Source organism: Salvelinus alpinus, chromosome 18 (assembly GCF_045679555.1).
Source record: "Salvelinus alpinus chromosome 18, SLU_Salpinus.1, whole genome shotgun sequence".
Classification (NCBI taxonomy): Eukaryota; Metazoa; Chordata; class Actinopteri; order Salmoniformes; family Salmonidae; genus Salvelinus; species Salvelinus alpinus.
In genome coordinates this window covers 20,605,585-20,624,162 of record NC_092103.1, presented here as the reverse complement: position 1 = coordinate 20,624,162, position 18,578 = coordinate 20,605,585, and the positions used below count along the sequence as shown (strand labels likewise).

The 18,578-nt window shown below is 42.3% G+C and overlaps 1 protein-coding gene across 2 annotated transcripts in view; it reads right to left on the bottom strand.

The window, feature by feature from the left end:
• LOC139543990 (G-protein-signaling modulator 1-like) overlaps positions 1-16,575 on the bottom strand; it is a 42,546-nt gene extending 25,971 nt beyond the window's left edge. For both annotated transcript variants that reach the window (XM_071350624.1, XM_071350625.1), the window contains exon 1: positions 16,383-16,575. In XM_071350624.1, coding sequence (XP_071206725.1) covers positions 16,383-16,441 — 59 coding nt within the window. In that variant the 5' untranslated portion in view covers positions 16,442-16,575. The remainder of the gene's footprint in view (positions 1-16,382) is intronic.
• Positions 16,576-18,578: the final 2,003 nt, after the last annotated feature.

Below are 18,578 nucleotides of genomic sequence, written 5' to 3'. Positions count from 1 at the left end.
AGTGCCTGCTGCAGCCGGGCCAAACCAGATAAGGCATCTGCTGAACATAATCTGCTCAAAAATCCATTAATTCCTTCATTGTTATTATCAGAAATAGAAATATTACTGTAGAAAAACAAACTATTAACATTACGAGTTAAGTTTTCAATAAGCTACCCAGGAAAGAGTTAAAGTTAGCTCATATAAATGATATGTAGCCTCAGAAACAAAATTGATGAGAATAGTAATTTGCTAATCTTAGATCAAATGAATATATTAGCCATTTCTGATACTCACTTATACAGTACATTTGATGATACAGCAGTAGGAATACACGGATATAACATCTATAGAAAATACAGGAATATTTACAGGGGAGGTGTTCATGTACATGTATATGTAAATGTGTGATATGTGTATGTGATATTTCGTATGTACAGTTGAAGTCGGAATTTTACATACACCTTAGCCAAATACATTTTAACTCAGTTTTTCACAATTCCTGACATTTAATCCTAGTAAAAATTCCCTGTCTTAGGTCACCACTTTATTTTAGTAATGTGAAATGTCAGAATAATAGTAGAGAATGATTTATTCCCATTGGGTCAGAAGTTTACATGCATACATTCAATTAGTATTTGGTAGAATTGCCTTTAAATTGTTTAACTTGGGTCAAACGTTTTGGGTAGCCTTCCACAAGCTTCCCACAATAAGTTGGGTGAATTTTGGCCCATTCCTCCTGACCGAGGTGATGTAACTGAGTCAAGTCTCCTTGCTCGCACATGCTTTTTCAGTTCTGCCCACAAACTTTCTATAGGATTGAGGTCAAGGCTTTGTAATGGCCACTCCAATACCTTGACTTTGTTTTCCTTAGTCCATTTTGCCACAACTTTGGAAGTATGCTTGGGGTCATTGTCCATTTGGATGACCCATTTGTGACCAAGCTTTAACTTCCTGACTGATGTCTTGAGATGTTGCTTCAATATATCCACATAATTTTCCTCCCTCATGATGCCATCTATCTTGTGAAGTGCACCAGTCCCTCCTGCAGCAAAGCACCCCCACAACATGATGCTGCCACCCCCGTGCTTCACGGTTGGGATGGTGTTCTTCAGCTTGCAAGCCTTCCCCTTTTTCCTCCAAACATAACGATGGTCATTATGGCCAAACCGTTTTATATGTGTTTCATCAGACCAGAGAACATTTCTCCAAAAAGTACGATCTTTGTCCCCATGTGCAGGTGCAAACCGTAGTCTGGCTTTTTTATGGAGGTTTTGGAGCAGTGGCTTCTTTCTTGCTGAGTGGCCTTTCAGGTTATATCGTTATAGGACTCGTTTTACTGTGGATATAGATACTTTTGTACCTGTTTCCTCCAGTATCTTCACAAGGTCCTTTGCAGTTGTTCTGGGATTGATTTGCACTTTTTGCATCAAAGTACTTTCATCTCTAGGAGACAGAACGTGTCTCCTTCCTGAGCGGTATGACGGCTGCGTGATCCCATGGTGTTTATACTTGCATACTATTGTTTGTACAGATGAACGTGGTACCTTCAGGTGTTTGGCTCCCAAGGATGAACCAGACTTGTGGAGGTCTACAATTTGGCTGATTTCTTTTGATTTTCCCATGATGTCAAGCAAAGAGGCACTGAGTTTGAAGGTAGGCCTTGAAATACATCCACAGGTACACCTCCAATTGACTCAAATGATGTCAATTAGCCTATCAGAAGCTTCTAAAGCTTGACATCATGACATCATGTCCTAACCGAATTGCCAAAACTATAGTTTGTTAACAAGAAATTTGTGGAGTGGTTGAAAATGAGTTTTTTAATGACTCCAATCTAAGTGAATGTAAACTTCTGACTTCAACTCTATGTGCAGTGCCTTCGGAAAGTATTCAGACCCCTCGACTTTTTCCACTGTTTTTTACGTTACAGCCTTATTATAACATTTATTAAATTGTTCCCCCCCCCCTAATCAGTCTAAACACACAATAAACCAACTTTTTAAAAATATTTTAGCTAATTTCTTAATTGAAATCACATTTACATAAGTATTCAGATCCTTTACTCAGTACTTTGTTGTAGCACCTTTTGGCAGTGATTACAGCCTCGAGTCTTTGGTATGACGCTACAAGCTTGGCACACCTGTATTGGGGAGTTAGTCGCATTCTTCTCTGCAGATGATCTCATGCTCTGTCCGGTTGGATGGGGAGCGTTGCTTCACAGCTATTTTCAGGTCTCTCCAGAGATGTTCTATCGGGTTCAATTCCGGGCTCTGGCTGGGCCACTCAAGGACATTCAGAGACTTGTCCCAAAGCCACTCCTGCATTGTCACTCTACCATAAAGGCCTGATTGGTGGAGTTCTGCAGAGATGGTTGTCCTTATGGAAGGTTCTCCCATCTCCACAGAGGAACTCTAGAGCTCCGTCAGAGTGCAAAAATGTCTAAAAAACAGTTTTTGCTTTGTCATTATCGGGTATTGTGTGTAAATTGAAGAGGGGGATATAAACGATTTAATACATTTTAGAATAAGGCTGTAACACAACAAAATGTGGAAAAGGTCAAGGCGTCTGAATACTTTCCCCATGCACTGTATTACTTCCGTTCATTTTTTTAACTGGTACCAGGCGACCTTCAGATGAGTCGTGTGAGGCCTGTGGGCATCCTAGAGCAAAACAATCAACATGTACGTGCTCGTGAGTCTCACCTTTGCACAGAGGGGTGTGTAGCCCATATTATTGTGTATCCCAAACTGTTCGGATGCAACAGACAGAAGTTGGCAGATCGTCTGTACCGACTTCAGACGAGTCCCAAGATGCTTGTATGGGTTATAGAGCAAAACGGAGAACACCATCGTGAGAGTCCCATCCAGTGGCGTAAAGTACTTAAGTAAAAATACTTTATAGTACTACTTAAGTAGTTTGTTGGGGTATCTGTGCTTTACTATTTATATATGAGAACTTTTACTTTTACTCCACTACATTACTGTACTTTTTACTCCATACATTTCCCCTGACACCCAAAAGTATTCGTTACATTTCGAATGCTGAGCAGGACAGGAAAACGATCCAATTCACACACTTGTCAAGAGAACATCCCTGGGCATCCCTACTGACTCTGATCTGGCACACTCACTAAACACATGCCTTGTTTGTAAATTATGTCTGAGTGTTGGAGTGTGCCCCTGGCTATCCGTATTTAAAAATCAAAAGAAAATGGTGCTGTCTAGTTTCCTTAATATAAGGAATATAAAATTAATATAAGGAATATAATATTTTTACTTTTGATACATAAGTATATTTAAAACCAAATACTTTTAGACTTTTACTCAAGTAGTATTTTACTGGGTGACTCATTTTACTTGAGTAATTTTCTATTAACGTATCTTTACTTTTACTCAAGTATGACAATTCTGTACTTTTTCCACCACTGGTCTCATCTTTCAATAGAGAGGTCATAATAGTTTTTAGGCCAAACCCTCCGGACGCTACAGACGATTTTGTGAGGAGCGATTTTTTTTCAGGACGTCTCATTGTCAGACGAACACTGTTCTAGCTCTGTCACCTTTCACCGCAGATGTGGAAGTGCGACATAGGCGGATGTGGTGGATTGAGACGCAACCAATGCACAAACAAACATACCTGTAGCTTAAACTGACAGATTTTTATAGGGATTTTTTTTTATTATGCTAATAAAATTTCCACAGGGGCGCGGACATCGACCTTAGGGGGTTTTAAACCCTAAATCAGTAGCTATATCGTTGTTTGCGCTTTGCTGTGTGGCCTGTACTTATTCATTGAGGGGGGGAAACAAATCATCAGTGAGTTAGGTGTTCAGCGGGAGCTAATACAAATATGCTAATTTAACACAGGCAATGTTTAGTTGAATATTTACCCAAGCATATGATATCTGAATTCTCATTCACACTGAGGTTACTGAAGGAGCCAGGTTCACATTCAGCAGGATGTAACGATTTGTTAAATTCAGATAGAAATATGCTATGTATAACAAATATGCCTCTCTGACATGTAGAATAAGGAATCACGTCAACTCTATTCATGCATTTCTATCTGCAACGTTTGGCTACTGGACGCGGCCCGATTTGAAGCCAGGATAAACCTCCAAAGAGTGGAATCAAAAAGGGAGCCATGGTTACTCTGGGCAAAAGATAGATAGTACTCTAAAAGGAATAATACATTTTCCCTCCGTGACATTTGGTCTTTGCATAGTAACACTAAGTCGCCATAATATCCCAGTAGAAAAGGCTGTCGTGATTTTATTGAAGATATTTGGAATCGGTGTTCAAAAATGTGGAGTGGAATTGTGGTTTAGTCTCGAAAAGGGAGGAGATTTGTTTTTGTAGCATGCTTCTTGATGTTTTCTTTTTACCTTGGATGTTTTCATTAATGACTTTATAGTTGAGGACAATGAGGAAATTACAACGAACGAGAGGGCGAGAGAGATCTTTAATAAGCTTACACCACTGAATGTGGAATCCTTCTAGACAAACAATAATTACACAGCATGTCATAAAACACCCTCATGCCGCTGAGCCACAAAGTAGTCGCATAAAAATGTAGTGTGTGTGATCACAGAGACTTCTTTTAGTCTTAAAAGTACAGTTATAAATTAAAATGAGGTCAAACGATTTCCTCTTTCCCAGAAACGATATGGATACTTGGATCATGTTTCTTGCCTTGCATAAAGCTCCCAGATGTTGGCTGTGAATTTTTAAAGACATATGTAGAGTGCGCTTTCTCTTCTCTGAAGGGAAGTTATATTGGGAAAGTATATATTTCCAATTAAAAACAGGCACAAGCTTCATCTGTGTGGCCTGAACTCAAGACCCCAGCAGTAGTCAAGCATGACAGTGCCAATAAAAATGGAAGATGTCTTTGTTCTGATTGCGTAATCAGAGTTATTTTTACATGACCTTTCCCTTGGAAAGGAGGCAAGAGGGTCATCGGGGACAGTTGAGTTGAACAAGTGACAGACAAAGTCCTAACTGAAGATGTGTGTGAGTAACATTGACCCGGCAGACAGACGAAGGTAGTAAAAAAACAACAAGAGAAATGCATTGACATAAATCTTACATTATTGGCAGGCATTGGAGGGGTTTTAGACCCGGCTCCCATACTGTATTTTCCCTGTGGCTGTTCTAAGAATGTGTCTGTGTGGTAAAGTCAGCCATGCTCTCCTCTGATTACTGCTCAACTTGGTCTGTTTGGAGACAAGCATTCCATAATAACCCGCCTGTGGTCTGAGGGAGACGGCATGCTAGCTCAACACTCATCATGGCAGCCCCCGGGTTACACGTCCTCGTTGGTCAGTTTTACAGGAAGTGAGTTTTGTGAGTTCATCAGAGGTGGCTGTGTCATTGGTCGGCCAAACTTATCAGAAGAATGGGTGAACTTAAATGTGTCTGTCTGTTGAGAGAAGAAAAGGTTTTGGTTGAACTTTGACCGTCTGAGTGGAGACATTAGCATGGTTGGGTAGGTTACTTTCTAAATGTAATCCATTACAGTTACTAGCTACCTGTCAAATTGTAATCAATACAGGGCCGGCACCAGAACAGATCAGATTGAAGTGCATTTGATTTAGAAAGGGGGCACGTTTTTTTTTTCATGTGCGCCTGCACACATTTTTTAAATGGGTTTTATATTGAAGACATGCATGAACACAACCAGTCATGATGTTTTCATCTGATTTTCAAACAAATCACAAAATATGGGCAGTGCGTGAGTTTCAAGTTTGGGGAAGCTTACAATTTATCCTACCCTTTCTACCAGTCTGCGTGCCAGTTATGATTTTCATATGCGCGTTTGGACAGTTTCATTTCAATAATAACGTTTTTGTTAATCAAAATCATTGTCACTTGGTTAATCATAAAATCTGAATTAAAATGATAAAAATCTAAAAGTTAGAATTCAACTAATGCGAGAGCCCCAGTCTTTTCTATATGGACACATTGATACACCTTGATCCATTGGCTGCTAAAGAAATGAGCATGGGGAACTCAAAGATAGCCTATAGGCTAATGCAGCAGTAGGCATACAACTTCCATTGTCAACTAACTAAAATTCATAAAGCCAACAAATAAAAGGGGCAGCAGGTAGTCTGGCGGGTAGGAGTATTGGGCCAGTAACCGAAAGGTTGCTGGATCAAATCCCCAAGCCGACAAGGTAAAAATCTGTCATTCTACCCCTGAGCAAGGCCCCCTGCACCTCTCTGATTTTATGACATTTCCACTGGATACAGTATATGGGATCATCAGATCATGATATTTTGTTTCACACCGAGGAAATATTTTTCAAATACAGTGAGGAACTATTATCATTTGTAATGGATGTTTAAAAAACAGACTTCGTTGACTTACTGTGTGAGATGAAGAAAACATGTCTGAGAAGCTCAGCTCATTGTTGGACGTGGTGAATTAAGACAATCAGACATCCCCAAATGGGCACTTTGCTACATTTGCACCCAGCAGGCCAGGTAAGCTACTATACATGCGAGCTCCCTCAACATTTAACAGGACAGAGAAACCAGACACATGCTTATTGCTCACATGGAGCCCTCTAGACAGAAGACAATGAAAAAATGGACAACTCTTAAATGATGGTTATGAAGTAAAAAAGTGTAATAGGTTGCCAACTTTGCAAACAACGTTTCCACTCAGACAATGAGAATGGTAAATGACTGATTTAATACATGCATTAACATGAATGAATAGAACCAAGTGACGGGGATTAACGATACATTTACTACTGGGCAAACCCTCAACTCAGCAACCTTGCCTGCCTGTCCATACACGCAGAAAGAACCAAGGCCCTGGAGGTCCATAAGATTATAGACTAATTTGCACTGAACCGCAACAGACGCATCGTCCTTCTATAAAACAACACTTGTTGAGTATCTGATAGGCCTTTATTTATTGACAGAGCGTGCCTATCCGGTGGTGGGAACATGATTCAATACGCTGATCTGGATGGAACAAGAAGACGCATGCTTATTGTTGGCCTACAAGTATTTTTGCAATAGAAATATAATCGCTAAGATTGTGATAGCCAGCTCATTTTACACCATGTGTGCACAGTTGACAAGCATAGGGTAAATGCACTTCTCGTTGTGGCTGCAATGTGGATATTATTCCTGTATTTCTGATGTTGTGATAGACATTTAATCCGTAACATTATAACCAATGCACAGCAGGACGCATGTATATCATCGGCCTACAAGTAATTTTTGTTTGCAACAGAAATGTAATCACTAAGATTGTGATGATAGCAGTTTGTTTTACAAGTGTGTGTGTGTGCACAGTTAACAGGCATAGGCTAAATGCATTTCACTTCTCGTTGTGGCTGCACTTTGGATATTATTAATTTAATTTCTGACGTTGTGATAGCCATTTCATCCGAAACATTATTACCAATGCACAGTTGTCTGATTATGCATATGGTATAAATGCACTTGCTGCATTTTGGATGTATTGTGGTCTCAAACCCACTGGCTCCAGGTCCTCTATAAGTCTTTGCTAGGTAAAGCCCCACCTTATCTCAGCTCACTGGTCACTATAGCAGCACCCACCCGTAGCACGCGCTCCAGCAGGTATATTTCACTGGTCACCCCAAAAAACCAATTACTCCTTTGGCCGCCTTTCCTTCCAGTTCTCTGCTGCCAATGACTGGAACTAATTGCAAAAATCACTGAAGCTGGAGACTCATATGTCCCTCAGTAACTTTAAGCATCAGCTGTCAGAGCAGCTCACAGATCACTGCACCTGTACATAGCTCAGCTGTAAATAGCCCATCCAACTACCTCATCCCCATACTGTTATTTTTATTATACATTTTTTTGCTTCTTTGCACCCCAGTATCTCTACTTGCACATTCATCTTCATTCATCTTGTAATTATTTTGCCACTATGGCCTATTTATTGCCTTACCTCCCTTATCTTACCTCATTTGCACACACTGTATATAAGACTTTTTCTATTGTGTTATTGACTGTATGTTTGTTTATTCCATGTGTAACTGTTGTTTGTTTGTGTCGCACTGCTTTGCTTTATCTTGGTCAGGTCACAGTTGTAAATGAGAAGTTGTTCTCAACTAGCCTACCTGGTTAAATAAAGGTGAAATAAATAAAAACATTTAAAGAAAAGTTATTGCTGAAAGACCTTTGCACGTGAAAGACGTTTTTGTCATTGCCTTGTGGTCACTTGTGTTAGGCTTATAGCTATTTTGTTGAATATTCTTTGGCCAAATTCAATTAAACTACATTTATATTGAATGTGCTGTGCGCCATATCTGCTTTTATTGAAAAATGAGAACTTCCTTATAACTCTGAAGTCATGAAAATCGACTATTTTCATAGCACCCCCACGTATTGGTCAAGCCCCCCCCCTTGGCCCCGGGAGAGAAAAAATCCTGGCGCCGTGTCTGCATATGCAATGGGGAATTTATAAATAAAACCAAAAATTAAAGGGCAAACAATTCCCACGATGAATGTGCAAGAACTGGCGAGAGACAGGAGAGCTGAGCGCATGCATTCTGGTGAGCGATGGCCTACTTCTTCACAACACACCCCTCCACTTCTTTTTGTCCCAACAATTTAAATTATACTCAACAAAACAGCGCCCCTCTGTCTTACTATATATAGCAAATATATCTGATGCCGTCTGGCCAAAAAGAGTATGACATGCCTTAATCTTTTTGTCCAGACAGCATCAGATACTGTACATGGGCTACACATACTGATACATAGGGGCGCTGTTTTGCTCGCTCGGGAAGCTTTACCTGAGATTGATGCGTCTTTGTCAGGGAGCGCATCTCAGTCAAATTATCAATATTTAAATATTTTATTTGGACAGGCAAGGAGGTATGGTAGGGTGGACCAGGCCCCCTAAAGCCCGCTCATAACGCCGGCCCTGAATCAGTAACACAACTTTTGTATTGCACAAATTCATTATAGTAATCTGATTACTTTCCCCTTAGAGGCATAAGAAGACAAGTGATCCATCAAATGCATTTGGTGTGTCATCAGTGGTCTCTGACTTGTGGTCAGACTCGCTTAGGTGGAACAAACTTAACTTCAATGCTGAATTGAATGTTATTGAGAAAACAACAGAATTTGTAAATGTATTTTGTTGAAACATCCTTTCTGAATTTAAAAGTAATCCAAGAAATAATCATCTAGTTTTTCAAAAGTATATGTAATCCGATTACAATATACTATGTAATCAGTTACTCCCTAACCCTGCAAATTAGTTTGTACTCAGTTTAGGGTGAAAATGTGAGAGATCAGTCCCAAATGGTAAAACATTTGATGACTTGTGGTGGAAAACCCATCCACCAAGATCTCTGATTTCAAAGCTAATATGTAATTTATACCAGGAAATGCAGCACTAATAAAATCAGACTATAACATTCTCTGCCTTGATATTTGGCACAAACTGATATCAATGTCAATGTAATAGTAATCAATCAATTTTTCAATCAATCAATCAATTTTATTTTATATAGCCCTTCGTACATCAGCTAATATCTCGAAGTGCTGTACAGACACCCAGCCTAAAACCCCAAACAGCTAGTAATGCAGGTGTAGAAGCACGGTGGCTAGGAAAAACTCCCTAGAAAGGCCAAAACCTAGGAAGAAACCTAGAGAGGAACCAGGCTATGAGGGGTGGCCAGTCCTCTTCTGGCTGTGCCGGGTGGAGATTATAACAGAACTATGCCAAGATGTTCAAAAATGTTCATAAGTGACAAGCATGGTCAAATAATAATCATGAATAATTTTCAGTTGGCTTTTCATAGCCGATCATCAAGAGTTGAAAAACAACAGGTCTGGGACAGGTGGCGGTAATGCACTCGTTTTATTCAATAAACATATAGATCTGTACCACAGACCTGTGGCTTTCTGACCAAGCTTTCCAATTCTCCAGTTTCTCCCATCCACCATAATGACAAGCCCAGCAAATATTGGACTATGGTGAGTTTCCTCTGGTTCTGATAAAGGTTACTACTATATTGATCAGGGCTCTGAGACCTGAAGACAGTTGTTTGCCTTCAGTTTCAGTTGAAATAGCTCTATAACCACCCACGGTAATCAAATATATTTGAGTGTGGGCATGAGTGTCAAGGTGACACAGTTCAGATCTGTCCTGTTACATTTGGCAAGGCCAGAGTATGTGTCATGTGATGCTTGGCTGAATGTGTATATGATTCTGGGTACTATGATTCTGGGTGCTATGATACTGTTCTCTTGGCTGCGTCCTTGTTTGGCTCAGGAGCGCTGTGCTCAGAGTACTAATCCGACCATAATTACAGCGAGGCAAGGCTGGTTGTCAGGGGAAACCAAAGAGAAACTCTCCAGGAATGTTTTTTCTCCTCAGTAAGTGTCCCTTTCAGTTTTGGCTGATCCCTGTCTTCCCCTCCTTCTTTCCTCTCTGTTTTTCCTTCTCTATCTTTCTCCTTCTCCTAGACTCTCACTCTATAATAGATGGTGTCAACAGATTTTACTCTCTGTGGAATTGGGAGAAAGTCTGAAGGAATGTAACCCCAAAAAATTATATTAATATAACATTCAATGCCTCTTAAAATAGATTGATTTAACAGCGATGGCGCACTTTGCTTGAGGAGAAAGGTTTGGTTTATGCCATTTTAAGGGCCTCAAAAGATCTCAGTATGCATGTGAGCAGGTTATTCCTGAATGTTTAGGGTAGCTGTGTTTATCTCTCCAAGAAGCATGGACACACAACAACAACAAACAGGGTGCGCAACTTCAGGTCATGATGAGGCCTTCATGTTACAGTGCCATATAGAGGTTTCCTGAATCCTTTTCTCTATTGCTCTCATAGTCTAGCTACATCAATTGAATACAGTAGATAATGGAAGAACTTGTCATTGAATATTTTGACAGAGGAAAACCTCTTGGTCACGGACAGATGGAGTGCCAGACACTGTTCCAGCTCTGTACAGGAACACCGACATTAGCTCTGGGACTAATGGATAGTCATCTACTGTGTTAGGAAACAGAGGGTCTGAAGCACCTCTTCAGAGCTGAACCTCTCCATACTCCAGCATTGTTGTGTCTGCACTGCCCACAAAGCCATGAATGGATCGTTGTGTATCAAACACAGACAGATGAAAGAGAGACTTTATTTAGCTTGTGATGAAAAAATTGCCCCAGACAATGCCTTGCTGTTGACTAATCTGTGTTTTTTCCCTTTACTCACGACACAAACACACACATGGATGCACAGACGCACACACGCACACACACAGAGTACCATATAGGGTTGATCCATTTGGTTTCAATAATTTTTTGACCACAACCCTTTTGATTTGAACCAAACTTTCCAAACTTACTGTATCAGCCCATTGAAGAAGTGGTCAGCAAGTAACTTTATGAACCTGAATGCCAAAATGTTTAGGAGATACAGTAGGTGTGCTCAAAGCTTATTTCGCACACCCTAACATGAGACATCCATGTCTTCATCACTGGAAAAGATAAACAGTTGAGTTTATTATTTGAACGTTTATAAACAGGATAGTCAAATTATTTAATAATTTCTTGAAAAATAAGTTATTAAATAACAATGTCCTTTTTTTACCTTTTAACATCCATCACCTAAACTCTGATTTATTTCATTTTGGCTTACATTGAAGCTTAGACCCTATTTTACATCATCTTGTCACGTTCTGACCATAGTTCTTTTGTATTATCTTTGTTTTAGTGTGGTTTAGAGTTGGGTGGGTATTATCTATGTTTTCTGTTTCTATGTGGGGTTTCTCGTGTGGCCTGATATGGTTCTCAATCAGAGGCAGGTGTTAGTCATTGTCTCTGATTGGGAATCATATTTAGGTAGCCTGTGTTCTATTGTGTTTTGTGGGTGGTTGTCTTCAGTCTTTGTGTGTCTGCACCAGATAGAACTGTTTCGGTTTTCACTTTTGTTCTTTTGTATTTGAAGTGTTCAGGTTTTTGATTATTATTAAATCAAGATGAACACTAACCACGCTGCGCTTTGGTCCTCTCCTTCCACCGACGAAAGCCGTTACACATCTGAGGTTTTTGTGTTGTGTCTGCCATCGGTTTAGACACAGCAGACTCTTGAATGCAGGGTGGGTGTCATTTCAATCATAGAAATAGAATTCATAGAATTAACATATCCCTTCAGACCACTGCAATTTAGCTGGTACATATTTACATTTTAACTTCCAATTATTCCCACAACGATGGCCGCCGGTCCACCCACCATCAAATGTCAACTTAGAATATAAATTCCCTTTTATCTATATTTCAATAGGAGTCATATGGAAGATTGACAGTATAATTTAAAACAACTGATATTCTATTTCAAGTCAATATTATCTGATGTGTGGACCTCCAACCATCTTTGTGCTACCATTTAAGTTGAAATGTCTATTTTATTCCCATTTTTGTATATTTATCAGCTAAAACATGACACCCACCCTGTATTCAAGAGCATGTTGTGTCTCAACCAAAGATAGGCACAACACAAACAGCTCAGATTATGTAAAATAGGGTCTAAACCACAACATATGCAAAAATGGAAAAAAATTAGTTTACATGTTTTTAGATCATTTACGGCAAAGGTAACACTTTTTATAAAACTTTTTTTTTAAAGAAATTATACAATGGCTTTTAAATGATATCAAACAATGGTTTATTTTTTCCAGTGATGAAGAAAGATGTCTCATGGTAGGGTGGTGTGTGCCAAATGGGTGAACTTTGAGCACCTCTGTCTCCTGGATGGTTGGCCAAATATGTATAGAAAGTTTGGTTCAAATCAAAAAGAGTTGCTGTTAAAAACTGATTGAATTCAAATGGAACGAACCTATATACATAAACACACGTTGTGCAGTGCATATTTACATGCCCATTTTTCTGTTGTGGTGTGTGAAACATATTTGGATAGTCCATCTATAGACGCTCTACAAACTATCTACTAGCCCTAACCTTCGCTCTCTCTCCCCCGCTACTCTCTCCTCTTCCATCCTATCATCTCTTCCCTCTGCTCAAACCTTCTCCAACCTATCTCCTGATTCTGCCTCCTCAACCCTCCTCTCCTCCCTTTCTGCATCCTTTGACTCTCTATGTCCCCTATCCTCCAGGCCGGCTCGGTCCTCCCCTCCTGCTCCGTGGCTCGACGACTCATTGCGAGCTCACAGAACAGGGCTCCGGGCAGCCGAGCGGAAATGGAGGAAAACTCGCCTCCCTGCGGACCTGGCATCCTTTCACTCCCTCCTCTCTACATTCTCCTCTTCTGTCTCTGCTGCTAAAGCCAATTTCTACCACTCTAAATTCCAAGCATCTGCCTCTAACCCTAGGAAGCTCTTTGCCACCTTCTCCTCCCTCCTGAATCCTCCTCCCCCTCCTCCCCCCTCCTCCCTCTCTGCTGATGACTTCGTCAACCATTTTGAAAAGAAGGTCGACGACATCCGATCCTCGTTTGCTAAGTCAAACGACACCGCTGGTTCTGCTCACACTGCCCTACCCTGTGCTTTGACCTCTTTCTCCCCTCTCTCTCCAGATGAAATCTCGCGTCTTGTGACGGCCGGCCGCCCAACAACCTGCCCGCTTGACCCTATCCCCTCCTCTCTTCTCCAGACCATTTCCGGAGACCTTCTCCCTTACCTCACCTCGCTCATCAACTCATCCTTGACCGCTGGCTACGTCCCTTCCGTCTTCAAGAGAGCGAGAGTTGCACCCCTTCTGAAAAAACCTACACTCGATCCCTCCGATGTCAACAACTACAGACCAGTATCCCTTCTTTCTTTTCTCTCCAAAACTCTTGAACGTGCCGTCCTTGGCCAGCTCTCCTGCTATCTCTCTCAGAATGACCTTCTTGATCCAAATCAGTCAGGTTTCAAGACTAGTCATTCAACTGAGACTGCTCTTCTCTGTGTCACGGAGGCGCTCCGCACTGCTAAAGCTAACTCTCTCTCCTCTGCTCTCATCCTTCTAGACCTATCGGCTGCCTTTGATACTGTGAACCATCAGATCCTCCTCTCCACCCTCTCCGAGCTGGGCATCTCCGGCGCGGCCCACGCTTGGATTGCGTCCTACCTGACAGGTCGCTCCTACCAGGTGGCGTGGCGAGAATCTGTCTCCGCACCACGTGCTCTCACCACTGGTGTCCCCCAGGGCTCTGTTCTAGGCCCTCTCCTATTCTCGCTATACACCAAGTCACTTGGCTCTGTCATATCCTCACATGGTCTCTCCTATCATTGCTATGCAGACGACACACAATTAATCTTCTCCTTTCCCCCCTCTGATAATCAGGTGGTGAATCGCATCTCTGCATGTCTGGCAGACATATCAGTGTGGATGACGGATCACCACCTCAAGCTGAACCTCGGCAAGACGGAGCTGCTCTTCCTCCCGGGGAAGGACTGCCCGTTCCATGATCTCGCCATCACGGTTGACAACTCCATTGTGTCCTCCTCCCAGAGTGCTAAGAACCTTGGCGTGATCCTGGACAACACCCTGTCGTTCTCAACTAACATCAAGGCGGTGACCCGTTCCTGTAGGTTCATGCTCTACAACATTCGCAGAGTACGACCCTGCCTCACGCAGGAAGCGGCGCAGGTCCTAATCCAGGCACTTGTCATCTCCCGTCTGGATTACTGCAACTCGCTGTTGGCTGGGCTCCCTGCCTGTGCCATTAAACCCCTACAACTCATCCAGAACGCCGCAGCCCGTCTGGTGTTCAACTTTCCCAAGTTCTCTCACGTCACCCCGCTCCTCCGCTCTCTCCACTGGCTTCCAGTTGAAGCTCGCATCCGCTACAAGACCATGGTGCTTGCCTACGGAGCTGTGAGGGGAACGGCACCTCCGTACCTTCAGGCTCTGATCAGGCCCTACACCCAAACAAGGGCACTGCGTTCATCCACCTCTGGCCTGCTCGCCTCCCTACCTCTGAGGAAGTACAGTTCCCGCTCAGCCCAGTCAAAACTGTTCGCTGCTCTGGCACCCCAATGGTGGAACAAACTCCCTCACGACGCCAGGTCAGCGGAGTCAATCACCACCTTCCGGAGACACCTGAAACCCCACCTCTTTAAGGAATACCTAGGATAGGATAAAGTAATCCTTCTAACCCCCCCCCCTTAAAAGAGTTAGATGCACTATTGTAAAGTGGTTGTTCCACTGGATATCATAAGGTGAATGCACCAATTTGTAAGTCGCTCTGGATAAGAGCGTCTGCTAAATGACTTAAATGTAAATGTAAATGTAACCCTCATCTAAACCCTAACCCGTATTCTAAACCTAATCTTAGTAAGCAGTTGCTTATCAACAGATAGTACTGCATGACCATCTGTAGAGCATCTGAAGATGGAAAATCCAGACTATCCAAATAAAGTGACCGAAAAACACAGGGTTAACCTCTGTATGTGTGTCTGAGAGAGAGGGTAGCGTGATGACCTCGCAGGCCCTGTGAATGTTCATTCACAACAGGCATTAACATTTCCAGCAGACATTTTGTTTTTTTAAAGCTAATGAATCCAACATGGTCTTACTGCTGATTCAGACAATCCACACACACTTCGTGTATCCCTTAGGGACATTCAAATCTAGAATAAAACTGACACACCATTATTTTCACTGTCATACTTTCTATACAGTCTATAATTAACCTGTCCATAATGTTTAACCTTAAAGCAGTGTGAAACCAACTGATATAGTGCAGTCAGTAGTAGAGAGCACAGGAAGGGAACAGACAGAGAAAGGCATGGCTGTGCGGGAAGATTCATACACCCCTAGACAGACTGTTGCATATACAAATCCACCTACCACAGATACAGACTTAACTGAGCAGCTGTGTGCGTGTGTGTGTGTGTGTGTGTGTGTGTGTGTGTGTGTGTGTGTGTGTGTGTGTGTGTGTGTGTGTGTGTGTGTGTGTGTGTGTGTGTGTGTGTGTGTGTGTGTGTGTGTGTGTGTGTGTGTGTGTGTGTGTGTGTGTGTGTGTGTGTGTGTGTGTGTGTGTGTGTGTGTGTGTGTCAAATATAGAGCCTAATCTCAGCTGAGACGCTCCACTCAGAATCCCACGTTCTTCATGGCCCCTTCCAGTCTGCTCATTCACTTAAGATCCCACAGAGCAGCATCAAGATCAAAGTCTGGGAGAGGAAAGGCTAAGCTATCCAGGACCAAGGCCAGGAATGAGGCTTTGGCTGGAGCCTACTTCCAGGGAGCTGTGGCTATGCTAGCTCCCCTGTCTTGCCCTCCTCAGGCAGCCAGGCAGAGAGCCGGCAGCCCTTGTGTCTCTCAGCCCTGTCGCTCCCTCATCTCTCCGCCACTTTCCACTCTCCTCCCCCCACTAAGAACAGGGTCTGTCAACCATCCAGGCGTCCCACACCACACTAACCCCCACCTCCAGCTCGGGTCCTACCTCGTGTGGAGCCTCTTGCTGGCCAGATCCTGGTCCACACCGTTAGCAGACTGAGCCATGGGCAGTGTCCTCCTAGCCCTTCACAAATATTTATTCAAGCTGCTCAAGACCTCTTTCACTGTGCTGCTACTACCGCTTTCCTAGCAGCTCTCTCTGCCTCTCCTTGCCTCTCTCCCTCCCTCACTCGCTCTCAGCACAGCAATGGCAGATGCTGAGGAAGTTAGGTATTGTGCAAATAAAGCCATATAAGGCAAGCCCCTCCCCCGCTGCTGACATCACAGAGTTGTGTGTGTGTGTGTGTGTGTGTGTGTGTGTGTGTGTGTGTGTGTGTGTGTGTGTGTGTGTGTGTGTGTGTGTGTGTGTGTGTGTGTGTGTGTGTGTGTGTGTGTGTGTGTGTGTGTGTGTGTGTGTGTGTGTGTGTGTGTGTGTGTGTGTGTGTGTGAACCAACAGGGCTGCTGACTAAAGGGTAAATTACAACTGTATCTTGCCGTATTCAAAACAAAACATCCTGCCGGGCTGTATCACCGCCTGTTACGGCAACTGCACCACACACAACCGCAAGGCTCTCCAGAGGGTGGTGCGGTCTGCACAACGCATCACCAGTGGCAAACTACCTGCCCTCCAGGACACCTACAACACCCCTATGTCACAGGAAGGCAAAAAAGATCAAGGACAATAATCACCCAAGCCACTGCCTGTTCACCCCGCTCCCATCCAGAAGGCGAGGTCAGTACAGGTGCATCAAAGCTGGGACAGAGAGACTGAAAAACAGCTATCTCAAGGCCATCAGATTGTTATACAGCCACCACTAGCACAGAGAGGCGGCTGCCTACCTACAGACTTGATATCTGGCCACTTTAATAAATGGAACACTAGTCACTTTAATAATGCCACTTTAAGAATGTTTACATATCTCGCATTACTCATCTCATATGTACAGTATATAATGTATACTGTATCATTCACTATCTATTGCATCTTAGCCGATCTGTCACTGCTCATCCAAATATTTTATACTTAAATATTCTTATTCCTTTACTAGATTGTGTGTATTAGGTTTTGTTGTGGAATTGTTAGATATTACGTGTTAGATATTGATGCACTGTCGGATCTAGAAGCATAAGAATTTCGTTACACTCGCAATAACATCTGCTAAACACGTGTACTGTATGTGAGCAATACAATTTGATTTGACATAGGTCACACACACAGACAGGCTCTTTTTCTCACACTTCTCTTTGTTCTTTTCTTCTGTCTTACTGTATGCTGAGCTCTGACATTTTTCTGGTCTCTTTTCAAAGCACATAGCTAGACCTGTTTTTTCCCCACAGGGTCCCTTTCCCCAACTGACTTACCTCTAAGCTCCTCCAACTTCCATTTCTCACCATCTTTCACGTGTTACATTTAACCCCACAAAGTTTCCCCACATCATATAAAATAATTCCAGGTTCATTTCTGTTTAACTCTTGAGAAACATGGCAGTGATGGTATCAATAGATAAGCTAGGCTCGGTCTGTGTTTATGGCAGGGTGATAACAAGTATGCTTTATGGCAGCCCCCTAATTGCATGTATCATTTTAGAGATTGAATAAATAAGATCTTTAGCAATTTAAGCAGTGATTACAATATTTGATATTGGAATGCTAATTACAAACATAACAGCTGTACAGTTAGTATATGAAGCTATAGGTCTAGGTTCCAATGTGTGACACCTCCGCTACTTCCCTGAGGAGACAATCCTCTACAGCTGCTATTCCCAAACTGAGGTATGCGAAATGCTGTCAGGGGTACGCCAAATAAAAATGTGACTCGCATTTTCAAACAGTCCAATTATATTTTCCAACTAGGCTATACATTTGGGTGATGTTTTTTTCTCTCCTGAGTAGCCTCGTTTCACTGCCAAAAATGAAATTAAACCATCTAGTGTTCAGCGAAAATAACAACACAATGTCAAATACAGGTAGCCTAGTCAAATAATTAACATCCAATCACATGAACCATTACTCTCTCACAGGAATGCCACTAACGGTCCGTATGTAGCCAAACGTAGCTGCTGCTCATTCCGTTTGCTCTAAAATTGATAAATGGTTAAAAGAGACATACCAGCTCTAGTACTGCGTTTACCAGCAGTACTACACCTGCACTGTTTCACGACACTTCAGTAACATGGCAGGAGATGTTTTGAAACAATTACT